Raw genomic sequence first — 14,713 nt, 5'->3', positions numbered from 1 at the left:
ACAGATTCGTGCCCTAGTCAGCCAGCTTTTCCAAAGCACTGAATGCTGACGGCCCTGTTTCCACCAGCGTTCGGCACCTCTGAATGGTGGGCAGCACGCACGCTCTGCACCTCTTTACTCTGGGGAGCGGTGGAAGATCAGGGGAACCGTGGTGATGCTCTGTCACGTGGGCAGCCCTGGAAAAATTCACCGTCTTCACGTCTGAAACGCCTTCTTCACTTACTGACAAGCCTGTGCTTGAGCCTCTGAGCCTCGGTCACCCAGTGTCCAGAGTGGCTTCAGGAGCACATTCCTTTTTGCATCTTGTGACATGTGCTAGCGGTATGCTCAGCGTGGCAACACCTCCTCAGCACATCGGCTTCAGCTTGGGCCAGGCAGGCAGTGAAGGAGGAATTAATTTCTTTAAGGTTCTTAATTTTGTTTCAAAGGGCTTTTTGTGTCTCTGACAAGCCTGCCCAGGTTCTCAGAGGACAGCATGATCGTGGTCAAAGACAGTTTGACGCCCAGCTGTCCCAGAGCTGGCTTGACATCCACAGTAGACGTGACCCTGATTGCAGGTCTGAGTCCTGCCCTTCTGTAGCCCAGCCTGCTCTTTAGGAGCACCGAGGTGTTGCCTGTGCGAGCTCTGCGGAGCCATCAGCACAGGGCTGCTTTGCTGGCCCCCTCAAAGGTACCACTCTGCTTCAGATAGGGGTGTAGGAACCCCCCTCCCCAAGTGCCTCAGGAGACTCTCCATAACCCAGTATGACCGGGAGACGCTTCCTCGTAGGAGCGTGGGCTCCGTGTGCCAGTGAGGGAACACGCCACAGGGGAGCAGCATTGCAGAGCATCCTTCCCCGCACTCCGGAGCCCTGCGTAGCAGCCAATGCTTCCCTCGGTAGAGCTCCAGTGCCTTCTGCCTGTCGTGCTGCCGCACATCCTCTCATCCCTCCTCGAAGGAGGCGCTGGAAGAGGCCAGGATACTGGCTAAATACTCTACGGTGTGTCACACAGCCAAGCCGGCTTTATGCAGCTTGGCGTTAAAATTGCCTCTGTGTCTGCTACCGGGAGTATTTGGGAATCTTGGCTTCTTGTTTTTGTTCCCTTGTGTTGATTCCTCCCCTTTCTTCTACCCCCCCCAACCCCCGGCCCCCAACCTTATGTCCTGAGCCAGCCGTAAGTAGCCGTGAGCATGGTAGCTAAGGATCCTTGCTAGGAAAACTTGGGCCCTGCTTTATCATCTGCCAATTATTTGTTTGAAGCTGTTGATAAAGCAGGAGGTGGGAGCCCTGTCCTGGCGCTAAAGAGGGGTGTACTCAAACGCTGAAAGGGGAGACCAGAAGGGACGGTCTGGAGCTCTCAGCTTGCCCTGAAGCTAAGGGCAAGCAGAAGCTGCCTCCCGCATGTCTCTGTGCTGATGTTGGCTGAAGTCAGCGGTGGTCTGTGTGCAGAGGGTTCCCAGACCAGACCTCTACTCAGAATGATAATTGAACCGTCCTCCCGCCAAACCTGCCCAGGTTCGATTGGCACCCCGATGCTGATTTGTTCTCTCATTGGCTTTCACAGGGGAACTCACAAAATACTTTTTGAGTGAGTTTGACCTTGAGCTCGCTGCCTTGACCTGCTTTTCACTTCCTACAGATGGAGATGCTTGTTCTCCTGGGCATGTCATGGATGTTTTCCAGGGTAACACAGAGCCTTCTGAAAGGCAGGTTTGGGTGCTGCTTGCATTATTCCTGACCCTAGTGCTTTGTTCCCTGGCCCAAGAAGCCTGCTGTCCTCCTCCCCAGTAACACGTTGCCGTTTGTTCTGCAGAAATCGAGGAGGTGGAAAAGTAAACGAGAAGGGACAGATGCCAACAACCGACCCATCAAAGCCGCTGGGAAAGTTATTATCCAAGATATTTCCTGCTTGCTGCCTGTCCACAAGCTGCTGGGAGAGCTCTACATGTGAGTACGGGCTGGCATCCTTTCCCAAACGAAAGCAACCATCGTTGGCATCGCTGTGCTTTAATCCTGAAATCACTCAGCACGAATCTTTAAGTGTTTCTGTGCCTTCCTCCTCTGTTCTTGCCTTCCTGCTTTTTTACAGTATCCCTCTCTGCCTGTGAGAGGGGACTTGTCTCCTATAAATCTGAAAAGTGCGATGGGAGAAATTTGTGGTGGTGTATCGTACACAGAGGCTGAAGCGGCGCGCCAGCATCACCTCTGCAAATCTTATGGGTTCAGGTGTTCATCAGCTAAAGGGAGAAGTTATCAGTACAAATTCTTTTTCAAATCTCACGTTAAACTCCACACTTAAATGCCCAGGTTTAAAAAATCACAGTAAATGCTCATTCTTATACTACAAAACTGGTATTAGCTCGTAAGGCTTTTTAATTTCGGCAGTATTTGGAATGCCCCATTCTCATGGAGACTTGGTTGTACATGCCAGTGTCTGTACAGCAAGTTCTTCTGCTTTAATGGAAAGGATGGAGAAGTTCTTTGAGTTTTGGTTTTGTTTTTTTTTTTTCCACAAGGGATGTCGTTTTCCAAACTAATTCAGATAGTTATCAAATCTCTGTTCCTGAATTTTTTTCTTCCTTAGCTTTGGTAATACTGTCTGGTCCTTCGCAGAATTTCCAGTCTATGGGCATTCAGGGCAGAAGCAGGCTTCCCTTCTTAAAGGAGGGGGAGGAAAAAAAAGAGAAAAAAAATCTTCCTTCTCTCTTTTCTATGTTATTAGAAGTAATGTTCTTTAAAAAGACCCGTTGGACCTTTCTTCCCTGGATGTCTCATGTGTAAACAGCCCGAGCCTTTTCCATTTGCTGTAAGATCTTAAGCAGTAAAAGTGTCAAGTGTCTCGGGAAGATTTGTGATGCTAAGCAGGAAAGCCCGTGTGGGTTTTCTCAGCCCACCTTGCCAGCCTCTCGGAGACTTCCCGGTGGCTGCATTATCCTACCGGAGAACAGACTGAAGACCAGTCTGCTTCTCCGCAGTGTACTGCCGTGTCCCTCCAGGTCAGTCAGAGCAGCCCAACAGGCTGAACGGGATCAGGACGGTGTTAACTGATGGCACCAGCTTCTAGGGAAAAGAACGAATCTTGGCTTGGTGATAGCCTGGCACAGGTTTGGTCCAATATCTCCCTGGAAGCAGCGCGTCTTAGGATCAATCCCGGCTAGTCTGGAGCTGGACTTGATGTGCAGTGTGTTAGGGAAGGTGAATAGTGGGAGTTGCCAGAAGGATGGCAGTGATCCCTGAATAATGGGAGGAAGGGATGGGATCCTGGCCATGCTCGTGGGCTCATATTGATCTGGAAGTTCTGGGCTACTCACTACTGCCAGGACCGCTTTCCCCCCATCCCTCTCCACCTTCCTAGGTAATGTGCCAACCAGATCTGAGTTATCTCCTTTCTTTTTAGACTTAATGTGAATAATATCCAGGAGACTTGCCAGAAGAATGCTGCCTCAGCCTTGGCTGTTGGACGGAGGGACCTCGTACAGGTATTATGCTGAATTAGACCTCTTCCTTAGCATGCTGTGCTACCCTCAAACGGCTTGTGCTGTCACCTTGATACCTCAAGAGCCAGCTGGGTTCAGCAGTTGTTTCAGGGGCTCTGCTTGGTGAACTGAGGCCTCTGGAACAGCCACAGAGGTGGTCTCTACCTCACTGCCTCTTGGCATCGAGAGATTCCTTCCCAGGGCTGCAAGCAGATTGTGTTACGCCATTTGCCAAAATGAGCGAAGCACATTTTTCAGGGAATTCCTGCAGGCAAAGCGAGGAATGCAGCCTACTTTTGAGTCAGTGAATGGAGTAACTGTGCACACCATTGCCTAGCTGCTGTCAGCATTTTGATTGCTGATTTTGTCTTATTTATGTAACCATTCACGTTGTTCGATGTTCATCTGCGCTGGCAGGCACCCAGCCCCAGAACAGGGCTGGCCACTTCCCTTCAGCTAGCAATAGGAGAAAAATGGCTATTTGGGCCCGCGCTTTTCCATGCGATTAGTCCATCGTAACAGGCAGAACATTTGACGGGATTCAGGAGCGCCTGGAAGAGATGGGAACGGGCTGGCACTGCCAGAGGAGCCTGTGCACCTCTCCTGAGCACTTGGCTCTTCCTAGACCTTGTCAGGGAACAGCGTAGGTTTATCTGATCTAAGCAGAAGCAAACTCAAGATGTTGTCTTGCTTCTCGGTGGGTTCTGCCAGACCAGGAGAGAAAAGGTAGGTCTAGTTCCCCTTTGTCTGTGCTTCATCTTGCTGTCTGGTTTGCCCACATTGGACCAGAGCTTGGGTGGAATAACTTCAGCAAGATTTCTCTGAGATACCTCTGTTTCTTGCTTGTTTTTCTTGTTTTTCCCTGTCCCATGGAACTCTAGCCCGTATTGAGCTCACCTTGTTCCCAGCAGAGATGGAGTACACATAAGATGTGCTCTGTAGCACTGTAGGAAGTGGCATCTTTCCCATTTCCTTTCTGTGTTCTCTTGTATTCAGCCCTGTCCTTGTTTCGGTTTCTCTCCTGTTTCTCTCAGGTTTCACAGTGAGCAGCTGTGGGACTACTGTTCCTGGCTGTTCTTTGTACCTGGAGCACTTGGTTTTTCTTTACGTTTCTGTGTTGTCCGCTCTCTGATTTCTGCTGTCTTTCCGGCACCGTGCTCCTTTTCCTTTCCTGCTCTTTTTTCATGCCAAACTAGGAGCTTTGCTTTTCCCTGGAATATTCTAATTGTCGCATTTTGAAAGGCACGGCAGAAGAAAACAGCCCTAGATCAGTGCTATAGCGACTGAAAAGGTGGAGCAATTTTCAGAGGAGAGGATGATAAATGAAGGAGAAATTTCATGTGGAATAGTTAAACTGTTGGAGTAGAAACGGCAAGCTGTACTCCTGTCTGCGCTGGGCTGTGTTAGGAGAACAGAGGTGTTCATTAACGCCTGAGCTAATCAAAAGATACTTTTCATGCAAATAATGATTCACCAGTAAACTTCCTGCCACCAGACATCTCCGAACCCAAGAACTGCCTCAAATTTAAAGCCTTTTAAGGTTTGTGAATAGGAAATGCACTGATAAATCTGTTAAGCTACCCTGACAGGTCTGTGAGACTATAGACTGTTATTCTTCAGAGTTTAACCCAAACTCAAGGCAAGTGGGACAGGGAAAGCTTCGGTTTTGTGTCACTCTATGTATTATTTGTAACACAAAAGCTGAAACTGCTCCCTGTTGCCAGGAGAAAAAAAAAAAAAAAAGGGCAAGCTCCATTATTATCTGTCTGTGAGTGAATTTGTGCACACCTATGCCCTGGGAGTGTGATTATTTCTAATTGTAGCTTTGATGCTTTTCCTTCCTGTCTGCCAGGTTTGGTCACTAGCCATGGTAGCCACTGATCTCTGTCTCGGACCGAAGTCTGACCCAGATTTGGAGATACCTTGGGCACAACATCCATTTGGACGTCAATTACTGGAGTCCTTGTAGGTGTCTGAATGCTGGGGAGGGGCTGGGGAATGTTTGCTGAAGCAGAATCCTCCATAACTATGTACGTTGTATGGCATCTTCTCAGGCTTGAAATAGTGCCACAGCCTGTAATTTTTCCTCTCTCAAGCCTGAGCTGCATCGAGGGAAGCTGCGAGTGTGTTTATGACGTGCAGGAGGCAGCATTTGGCCTCCCGTCCAGCGCCCAGGTCTTCTTAGGCTAGCATTGAGCAATAGGCCAGGTGCAGCAGGAGCTCTGCTTTCCAGCAGACCCACAATGCCCGACTTGGAGATTTTGGTTTTCTGCTCCCCACCTCCTAAATGAGTGTCTTGGTGCAGCTGGTTTGTTCACCTTCAAATTCACTGCTGCCATATAGCATTACTGGGAAGTCATTTTGCTGGTCTGAAAGCCAAGTGTTAGCTGCAGATGTCCTCCTGCCAGTGAATCTGTTCGGGGGGGATATAATTAGTAGTTGATGTTGTCTCTCGATATACCCTATTTGGAGGCACAGGATTTGTGTGGTGTATTTTGCATACAGTTGCGTGACCTAGCTCTTTCCTACTGTGTGGCAGCAGTGGGAGGGGAGGACAGGTTGTTCTTCGTCGCTCTGAACCTTTGGAACAATCCAGAAACTTCACAGCCATCCAGAAAACCTTTGGTGGGGTTTTGCTTCCTGATCGAGATGCGGGATGCTTGCATGTAGAGGGTTTTGTCAAAAAGACATTGTGGATGGGGGTGAGTCTAATGGTTCCAGCTTTACAGCCAGTTAAAATCAGCTCTTTGGACGTTGTTCCTGAAGCTGCACAAACTTGGGATAATTGGGTCATGAGCACCGCTGGATTCCCAGAGCTCCCATCTTTCTCCCACCTGTTAAGCCACCAGTGTTTTCAGGAGGAGGACTTGGCTCCTCAAAGGTGTGACGGAAAAGACAACCCAGTCCTGCAGGGCGCACGTGTCTCCTGTAGGCGGTAATTGCGACCCAAATTGATTTATGCAACGGGTTATAAATTAGTTGTCCTGGAGTCTCGATGCTTTAGCCTCTGATTTCTGCCCAGTCACATACTGTCTGTCCTTTTTCATTTCCCAGGCTGGCTCATTACTCGCAGCTCCACGATGTGCAGACTCTGGCCATGCTCTGCAGCGTGTTTGAAGCCCAATCCAGGCTACAGGGCTGCCCGAACTCCTACGGCCCCTTTCCTCAGCGTGCCTCCAACCTGGCCTCCCACAGCCGATATGTATGATCACCGTTTCTTTCCCATTTGTCTTGCATATCTTTGAACATCTCTCATGTAGATGACATGGTTTCCTCTCCTTTCCCCCTCAACAGCCTAGCTTTACTTCCTCTGGCTCCTGTTCCAGCATGTCAGATCCTGGACTTGGCACCGGAGGCTGGAGCATAGGTACTGAGATCTGGGGAGTAAATGGAGGAATCTGCCTCCCTTCTGGCCTAGGGGGAAGAAGGGAGTTAGTATTGGCTGTGATCGCAGATGTGCTCTGCCGGAGCAGCTTTGCGGGGTTTGGCCAACGTGATGTGACTCTGTGGCTGGAAGTGAGCAGGGTTTGCAGTAACCATGTCGATGCTCCTGCAGTCCTGCCCCTCCTGACTTCTGTAGCATACTGGCTGACCGGGCTTTGGAGAAACTGTTAGAAACACCCTAGACATACCGAGCTAGGCCCCTGGATCGCAGGCTAACCCAGCGCCAAGAGCTCCCACTGCTGCCTTTTCCAGTTGGAAACAATCAAAGAGAGAGAGACCGGTTTGAACCATTTTGTTTCCCGCCCGGCCATAGCAAGCACTCGGGGTGACTGCCTCCGTGCTGCCTGGTGCCGTAGACTTTCCATAGCCCTAGCGCTTTGCACAGTTTGAGGCTGTTATCCATGCTGACTACTCCTGGTAATTCCCTTGTCCTTCATGTTGCCAGGATTAGCTGCTCCCTCATCTTCCCAGGGTTCAAGGTCAGGCTGACTGGCCTGCAGTTCCCTGGGTCATCCTCCCTGTCCTTTTTGAAGACAGGAGTGACATTTGCTTTCCCCCGGTCCTCAGGCACCTCTCCCAGTCACCACAATCATTCAGTGATTATCGAGAGTGGCTGCGCAATGTCATCAGCCAGTCGATTCCACGGGGTTCAGGGGGAAAAAGCAACGCTGCGCTTCCTCCTGTTCCTGGAGAAGCGGCAGCAGTTGGGAAGGCTGGGTTCTCGGTGCCACGAATACCCGCAGCGTGAGGAGGTTTTCTGCTGAGCTGCGAAGGTGTCAAAGACAAGTCACTCATAAGGGCTGCAGCATCAGAGTCGAAGCTGTTGGCTGATTCCTGGTGATATACACGGCCTGGGGCAGCATCAGCCCTTTTAGCACCAAAGCTGTAACGTTTCAGTGCGGTATCAGGGCATCTGTGACAGGGGGAAGAGAGGAGAATGGGGGTTAAGGGCGCTGATGTTGTCTTGTAGCGGTTATTAGCGGTCTTCTCCCTGCCCCCGGGGCAATGCCTTACATACAGAGGCCCCTTTGCGTAAGAGCAGCCTGGTGATGAGAGTCCTCCCTCTCTAGGAAAGGGGAGCCCAGGCCCGCCAGGGCTAGCACTCCCAAACAGACTCCATGGGATTGATTCCCTGGATACTTGTTGTCTAAAGTGGGAGGCAAAAGGGATGCCTCCGTGTTAGGTTTCTCTGCCTAGTCATCCCCGTTCCCGTCCTGTCACCAGAAGTGCAGTAGCAGCACTTGGCAAGTAGAGGTTGGCATGTAGTTTTCTGAGGCAGGGCAGTGGTTGTAGGAATGCAGAAGGTGGTACCGCCACGTCTTAGAGAGAAAACCGGGGTGTGCGAATGCGTGGTCTTCCACATCTCCTTCCCCACCCCGTTTTTGAGGCGGTTGCGCTTGTGAGCACTGTGCTTTCTGAGGTGCGCTCACAACCTTTTGACGCTCGCAGCAAACAAAGACGCGGAGCAGGCTTCCACTCCCTGGTGCGAGTCTTCTCCGGATGACTTCCGCTACGGAAACCTGATGTATCCTGACCATCGGGAGCGTGAGAAAGACCAGCACGAGAAAAACAAAAGGTAGGTGATGGCGTGCCTCGGGGGGTACTCAGGGAGGCGTGACTCTGTGCCCAAGTCAGCTGGAACTCTGTAGCCAGGTCTCTGTGGGTGCTGTCCTTTGGAGAAGCTTCATGCTGCAGATGAGCTCTGCTGGGATTGCATACGATGCGTCTGGAAGTGGCCATGGTGGGGGTCCTGGCGGGCGGCCCACCCATTCATCACACCCTTGAGTGCAGAACAAGTGGAAGGCCAGAGCAGTTGGCATTCAGCAGGGTTTCAGCAACGCGTGGGAAGTCATGTGCCGCTCTTCTAGCGGTGAGAGCTGGTTGCGTAGCCATCGCTGGGAAGAGGATTGCAACCAGAGGCTCTCAGAGTCAACCAGGTGGATGACAACCCTGTTTATTCCTCTAGGCTCCTGGATCCTGCCAACACTCAGCAATTCGATGACTTTAAGAAGTGCTATGGAGAAATCCTTTATCGCTGGGGCCTGCGAGAGAAGCGGGCCGAGGTTCTGAAATTTGTCTCTTGTCCTCCTGATCCCCACAAAGGAATCGGTGAGTGCCTGCTCCGGCTGCGCAGGCGGAGTCACGGCTCTGCCTGGGGAGCTTAGGGATGAAAAGTGTCCATCGCCCTGCCCAGAGGTTAGCTCTGCCAGCCAATGGTTTTAGCTTTTTCTCAGCTCCGGGTGGAGATGAGGCTTGCAGATGTTGGTTCAAGGCCTTTGTAGACTTGTAGCATCTCTCCAGCGAAGCTGGAAACGCACATACTGCTACGCTAGCAATGTTCAGCGGTTTCTGCTGGTGGCTGTTCTTTATTCCCTCTGAATAAGAGCCCAGACGTGTCCTGTCCTAATCTCCGATTCTGGGCTGAAGCGTCCGCCTAGTGCGTGCGTGCATAAAATGGCAAGATGTCGAACTGTGGGTGAGCTAGCCAAGAAACAGGCAAACAGAACATTTCTCCCGAAATATTTTCAGCAGCATTAAGTGCCCCGAACTGCTGCTTAAGGACCGCTGCCAAAATTGTCTTCTCCCTAGGCCTCTGGGAAGAGATGCCCTTAACCTGGGAGGAGAGAAGCAGGTGAGAGATGCCAGAGCAGCAGCAGTTGTCTCACCTGGGACTCCTCCTGGGGAGTAACTGGAGTGCGAATTGGTGACTTCAACCACACCATGGCTAACAGTCACGGCACTGGTATACAGTGCGCCTTCTGCTCCCTCCGTGAGGAGAAGCAAAGGCCATTCTCGTTTGCTCCTAGTTGCACTTCAGAGAGATGTGAGGCAGATGAGTGCAGCGGGAAGCCTTCATCTCCGCAGCGTGTGTCGACATGTCCTGAGCTAGAAATCTGTCACACCTTCCCAGCCGCCAGCAGTTCAGCCGTCAGGGGAATCGGTGGGCCAGGCTGTGCCTGGGCATGCTGATTGCCTGTCTCTCTGCTCCTGTATGGAGACCAAACTGAGACCTCTATAAAGTACCATTTTTCCCCCCGAAGGAGATTTGAGGCAGATCTCTTGGGCTGTGGGTTTGGGGAACTCATCTGTTGAACGGGGGGTGTGTGTGTGTGGGGGGGGGTGTCTTTGTCCATGATGTGGATCGTGAGGGTGGTGAGCCCCTGGCCCAGGTTGCCCAGAGAAGCTGTGGCTGCCCCATCCCTGGAGGGGTTCAAGGCCAGGCTGGACGGGGCTTGGAGCAACCTGGGCTGGTGGGAGGTGTCCCTGCCCAGGGCAGGGGGGTTGGAACGAGATGATCTTTAAGGTCCCTTCCAACCCAAACCATTCCACGATTCTGCCAGCACTAAATTGTCTTGCTCTCCGTTTCTTTCCTCCGGCCAGAGTTTGGCGTGTACTGCAGCCACTGCCGCAGCGAGGTGCGCGGCACCCAGTGTGCCATCTGCAAGGGCTTCACCTTCCAGTGCGCCATCTGCCACGTGGCGGTGCGAGGCTCCTCTAACTTCTGCCTGACCTGCGGACACGGAGGCCACACCAGCCATATGATGGAGTGGTTTCGCACCCAGGAGGTGTGTCCCACGGGCTGTGGGTGCCACTGCCTGCTGGAGAGCACCTTCTGAGCAGTCCTGACAGCGGGATGCCCGTGAACTGGGTTTAATATTTAATTCCCAAGCCATGTCGAATCAGCTCTGCTCTGCAGTGTCTGGAGGAGATGCCACGGGGAGCTGCAGCGGGATGTCCTGGCGATGCGCTGCAGTGACGTTTTACAGGTGCTTCCAGTATTCCAACGCTTCCCAAGTTGCTTTCAGACCCATTTGACCAAACTCCCCGTGTCCATTGCTGGCGATGGATGCCAGACCATAAAAATTGCTCTCTCCTGCAGAAAGGTGTGTGAATATTGGCTCTTCTCTGTTGGGATGAGGAGGTGTTAAAAAGCTCCTTTGGAAAGGGCTGGCCCGGCCAGAGCCAAACTCGCTCCAGCTACGTAGTGTCTTGCCAGGTGCCTCCTTACGGGAGCTCAAAGTGAGCAAAATAGTCGTCTTTGCACAGTTAAGGCAGAAATAATTCACAAGCGACGGTGAGCTCTAAAGGCGAACTGTAAACTGCGCTCGAAGAGCAAATGGTCCGTGGGACTGTGCCGAGAGTGGCTTCGCAAAATGATGGGGTCCTTATTTTGAATGGCTGTTTATGGGGTTTAGGTTACCCCGTAAAGCGGAAGAACGAAAACGACATTTTTCAGGATCAATTCCTAAATAGCTTCCTACTCGCTGGTCAGTCCCTGCGGCTGGCGTGACACCCAGCCGCGCGCCCAGGGGCACGAGGATGAGTTGCTTTCTTCCAGCAGTTTCACTACCCTCGCTCTTGAGGCGTCTCTTGAGGTGATACAATGCACTTTAACTTGCCTGTCCCTGCCTTCTCGGTGACACATCCTTTTGAGTTTGGGATCCACGCGGTGTTCCCGTAGATCTGAGGGTGTTTCGGAAAGCTTTTTGCTTCCTTACTGAGAAAACACAAGGAGGACACTTGCTCCGTGCAACTCCTCCTGGCTGTTTTCTCCAGACTCTATGGGTGGAATCAATGAATAATTTGAGATTCGCTTGAGTGATGGGGATGGGGGAGGCAGCAATTTCTAGGCGGGGGAAAAAGGGGTTTTGGAAGGGTGGTGGGATTCACGGAGGCAAAAGGTTTGTGCCTTTTCTCCCTGTGGAGCTTCAATTGGAGAATGTAGGGGAGCTGTTTGGGGGCCGGGGACGCTGCTGGGCGGTTGTGTGCACACCCCGGGCGCGCAGCCCGTGCCTCTCCTGAGCTTCTTCAGCCCCGGCTTTGGTTTTTGGGCAAAGGTGTGGTGAGGGATGAGCCCGCTGGAGTTACCCAGCCCCAATCCCCTCCTCCTGCACTTCACCTGCTGAGCCAGGCCCCGTTCCCTGCCCGCTCCCACCCTTTGTGCTAACTCAGCCTGGGGGATCCTGCCGTGGAATGAACACATGGTGTACCTTAAACATGAAAGCATTAAAATTATTTTTTTTAAGCGCTGTTCTGATAGAACTTGGTGTCGCCATGCTAGTTCTCCCTCCATGGGGAAGCTCTCCCTTGCAGCAGGGGGCGGGGGGGGGGTTCAGCGTTGCACCCCATGGCCCTCTCTCTGCACCCCAAAGCGGGTGTCCCGCTCCGGCTGCCTGTGCCCAATGGCGGCAGCGACCTGCAGTAGCTGGCGGGGGTCACCGGCTGCCACCGGCACCCCCAACCCTGGCTCTCACGCCGCCTGCCTTCCTGCAGGGACGATGTGATGGCGTGTGGCACCCCGATGCCGCGCCGGCTTGGGAACCGCCTGCAGGTCCTGATGCACCTCTTGCGAAAACGAAGCCAGGGCGGCGTTCTGAGCTGCCGGCGGATCAAACCCCGCCGTCCTGCAGTTCGGGGAGGCCCCGGGCAGCGTCTGTGCCCCCAGCGAGCTGGCAGGTCCTGCCCGGCGCCGCGGTGGCCCTTGGGCGAGGGTGCTCCAGGCCGGGAGCCGCAGGGTGAGGGCTCCCACCCTCCACCTTCCTACGTGACAGCCATTCAGCTCGGAAGTATTTTCATTTCCATGCTCGAGTGCGCGTGTAGGCTGGAAGGGAAAGGAGCCTTGTTATTTAAAGGTGACGGACCGACAGATCGTGGCGTTTATGGGTGTTATTACAGCTCATTACCGTCTATCTCCATAGTATCTGAATACCTCCGAGGTGGAGGGCGGCTGGTGCTTCGGAGGAAGGCGGAAAAGCACTTGCCGTGGCTGTTTGTGCAACCCCACGGAGGTAGGTGGAATTTCTTCCTGGACACTGCAGGCGTTTGTCTCGCATCTTGCAGCGTGTGCGGCGCTCGCGTTGGGAGCGGCCTTGCTCAACGCGGGAGCGACTCTTGCAAGGAAACAGGAATGGCTTACTCTGGCCCAGCGAGAAGAGAAATGCCTGGCCTTCGCTGTGTTCAACAGCCCCTGTCTGAAATAAATGGGCAGAAATGGGGTGCGCTGCGCCACCCACGCCGGCCCCCTCTGCTCTGCCCCCCGGCGGCCTGTCGTCTTGCCCGCCTTGCTCTTTGGAATAACTTGGCAAAGCACAAAAAGATCCCAAACTCGGGCAAATCTCACTCCATTACAGGCTTTAGAGAAGGGAGCAGGTCTCGGCGCAGTGCCTGCCCGGCTCTGGGGACGCTGCCGCAGTCAAACCAGTTCATCGAATGGATGATCCGTAGACCGTGGTCCATCCTGGGGAGGGGGGTGGCTCCCCCATACCTTCTGCTGGTGCGGGGACTGGGAGGTATCTAATTAAACTGGGTGCTTGGGGGGAGCGAGCTCCTCGCAGGCCCCACAGGAAGGTTGCGGGCCGTGGCCGGGGCCATGGGTTTGGTGGGAGCAACCAGGTCCGTCCCAGACCAGTGCTGATGGGGAGATGCCATTGCTCTTCCACCACCCTTCCCTGCCCATGGCTGCTGGCCATGGCAGAGGAAGCCGAGCGCGGGGGACTTTGGGGTGACCCCCAGAAGCTGCTTTGGCACGATGTCCCTCAGCTGCCAGCCGAGTGCGTCCCCAGGGCCGTTACCAGCACGTCGGCGCTGGCTTTCCCGATGGTGGCTGGAAGAAAAAGCTCCCACGACAGCCCCCGCTGTGCCCTCCGGGCCACCGCTGGCTTGTTAAGCCCTTTCTGTGCTCGGCGGGGCTGCGAGGAGCGTGGGCTGCCTTCCCGGCCCTGCTGAGGCTCCACACACGGAGCAGGAAGTTTAATCCCTGATGATCAGAGATAGGAGGAATGATGATACGGGAGACAGTGCCAAGGAAAACCTTTCCCTTTGGATGCTGCCCCTCGCAGCATCTGCGCCGGCCCCCTCCCGGCCGCAGCCCCATTAGCCCAGCGTCAGCCTGGCCGGGGCTGCGGGGCCTGATCCTGCCCCGAGCCCAGCGGCACATTCCTGCCCTCCCTCTCCCTGCGCCGGCCCGTCTGCCGGGTGGGTAAAACCAGTTGGGGAACTGATGAGCCAAAGCCATTCGGCTGCTCTCGTTTCAGCTGGCTCCGCTCCCCCCGTGCTGCTCACCCCGGGGGTGGCACGGCACGGGGACAGGGACAGTGGTGGGGAGGGGCGGCATTTGGTGCTGTTACGGTGGTGTCAGCCCTACAGCTCGTTCCCAGCACCGTCCCTCTCCCGTTGCCACCAGTGCCCGGTGCATCCCTGCTCCAGGGACTGACATGGCCCCCCTGATCCCCATCTCCAGAGCTGGGGGGCGGCTCACCCACCCTGGGGACACCCTTGTCCCTTGCCTGGGGGACAGAGTCCCCACCACGGACCCCGGGAGCCGTCAGCACCCTGTGACGAGGGCAGAGGGGGATGTCAGCTCACAACAGGCTCAATGATGTCCCCAAGGCTGGGGACAGCAAACCTTGCATGCTCGGGAGGGGACGGCAGCAGAGACCCCCCGGTGCACCCTGTGCCGTGACAGGGAACCCGGGGCTGGCGAAGGCTGGACCCCTCCCCTAGCCCCATGCTGGGGCCACCAGCAAGCCCCAGCGTGGGCTACCCAAGGGACCTGGACACCCCAAAACCCGCGGTGTCCCGTGCATCCCCCCCAGCTCCGTGGGCCATCACCGTGGCGCCCGGCCTGCCCTCCCTCGCCCTGGGGTGCTGGTCAGGGCGTGGGTGGGAAGGGAAGGAAATGCCTTTCCCGGGTTTCGCCAGCCCCTGGGGCTGCGGGGAGAGGCCGGGACAGACCGGGAAGCCCACGGGACGCCACCAAGGATGTCCCAGTGGGGTGACAGCCAGGACGCACCCCACGATCCCGTCTGCACC

The 14,713-nt window shown here is 54.4% G+C and overlaps 1 protein-coding gene across 2 annotated transcripts in view; it reads left to right on the top strand.

The window, feature by feature from the left end:
- The window catches only part of WDR59 (WD repeat domain 59), a 50,766-nt gene extending 38,841 nt beyond the window's left edge, over positions 1-11,925 (top strand). For both annotated transcript variants that reach the window (XM_054198138.1, XM_054198137.1), the window contains 8 exons: positions 1,795-1,928; positions 3,379-3,460; positions 5,310-5,422; positions 6,512-6,659; positions 6,752-6,824; positions 8,351-8,477; positions 8,868-9,010; positions 10,283-11,925. In XM_054198138.1, the coding sequence (XP_054054113.1) occupies positions 1,795-1,928; positions 3,379-3,460; positions 5,310-5,422; positions 6,512-6,659; positions 6,752-6,824; positions 8,351-8,477; positions 8,868-9,010; positions 10,283-10,518 (1,056 nt within the window). In that variant the 3' untranslated portion in view covers positions 10,519-11,925. The remainder of the gene's footprint in view (positions 1-1,794; positions 1,929-3,378; positions 3,461-5,309; positions 5,423-6,511; positions 6,660-6,751; positions 6,825-8,350; positions 8,478-8,867; positions 9,011-10,282) is intronic.
- The last annotated feature ends 2,788 nt before the right edge of the window (positions 11,926-14,713 follow it).

Source organism: Rissa tridactyla, chromosome 4 (assembly GCF_028500815.1).
Source record: "Rissa tridactyla isolate bRisTri1 chromosome 4, bRisTri1.patW.cur.20221130, whole genome shotgun sequence".
Lineage (NCBI taxonomy): Eukaryota > Metazoa > Chordata > Aves > Charadriiformes > Laridae > Rissa > Rissa tridactyla.
This window is presented reverse-complemented; position numbering and strand designations above follow the sequence as displayed.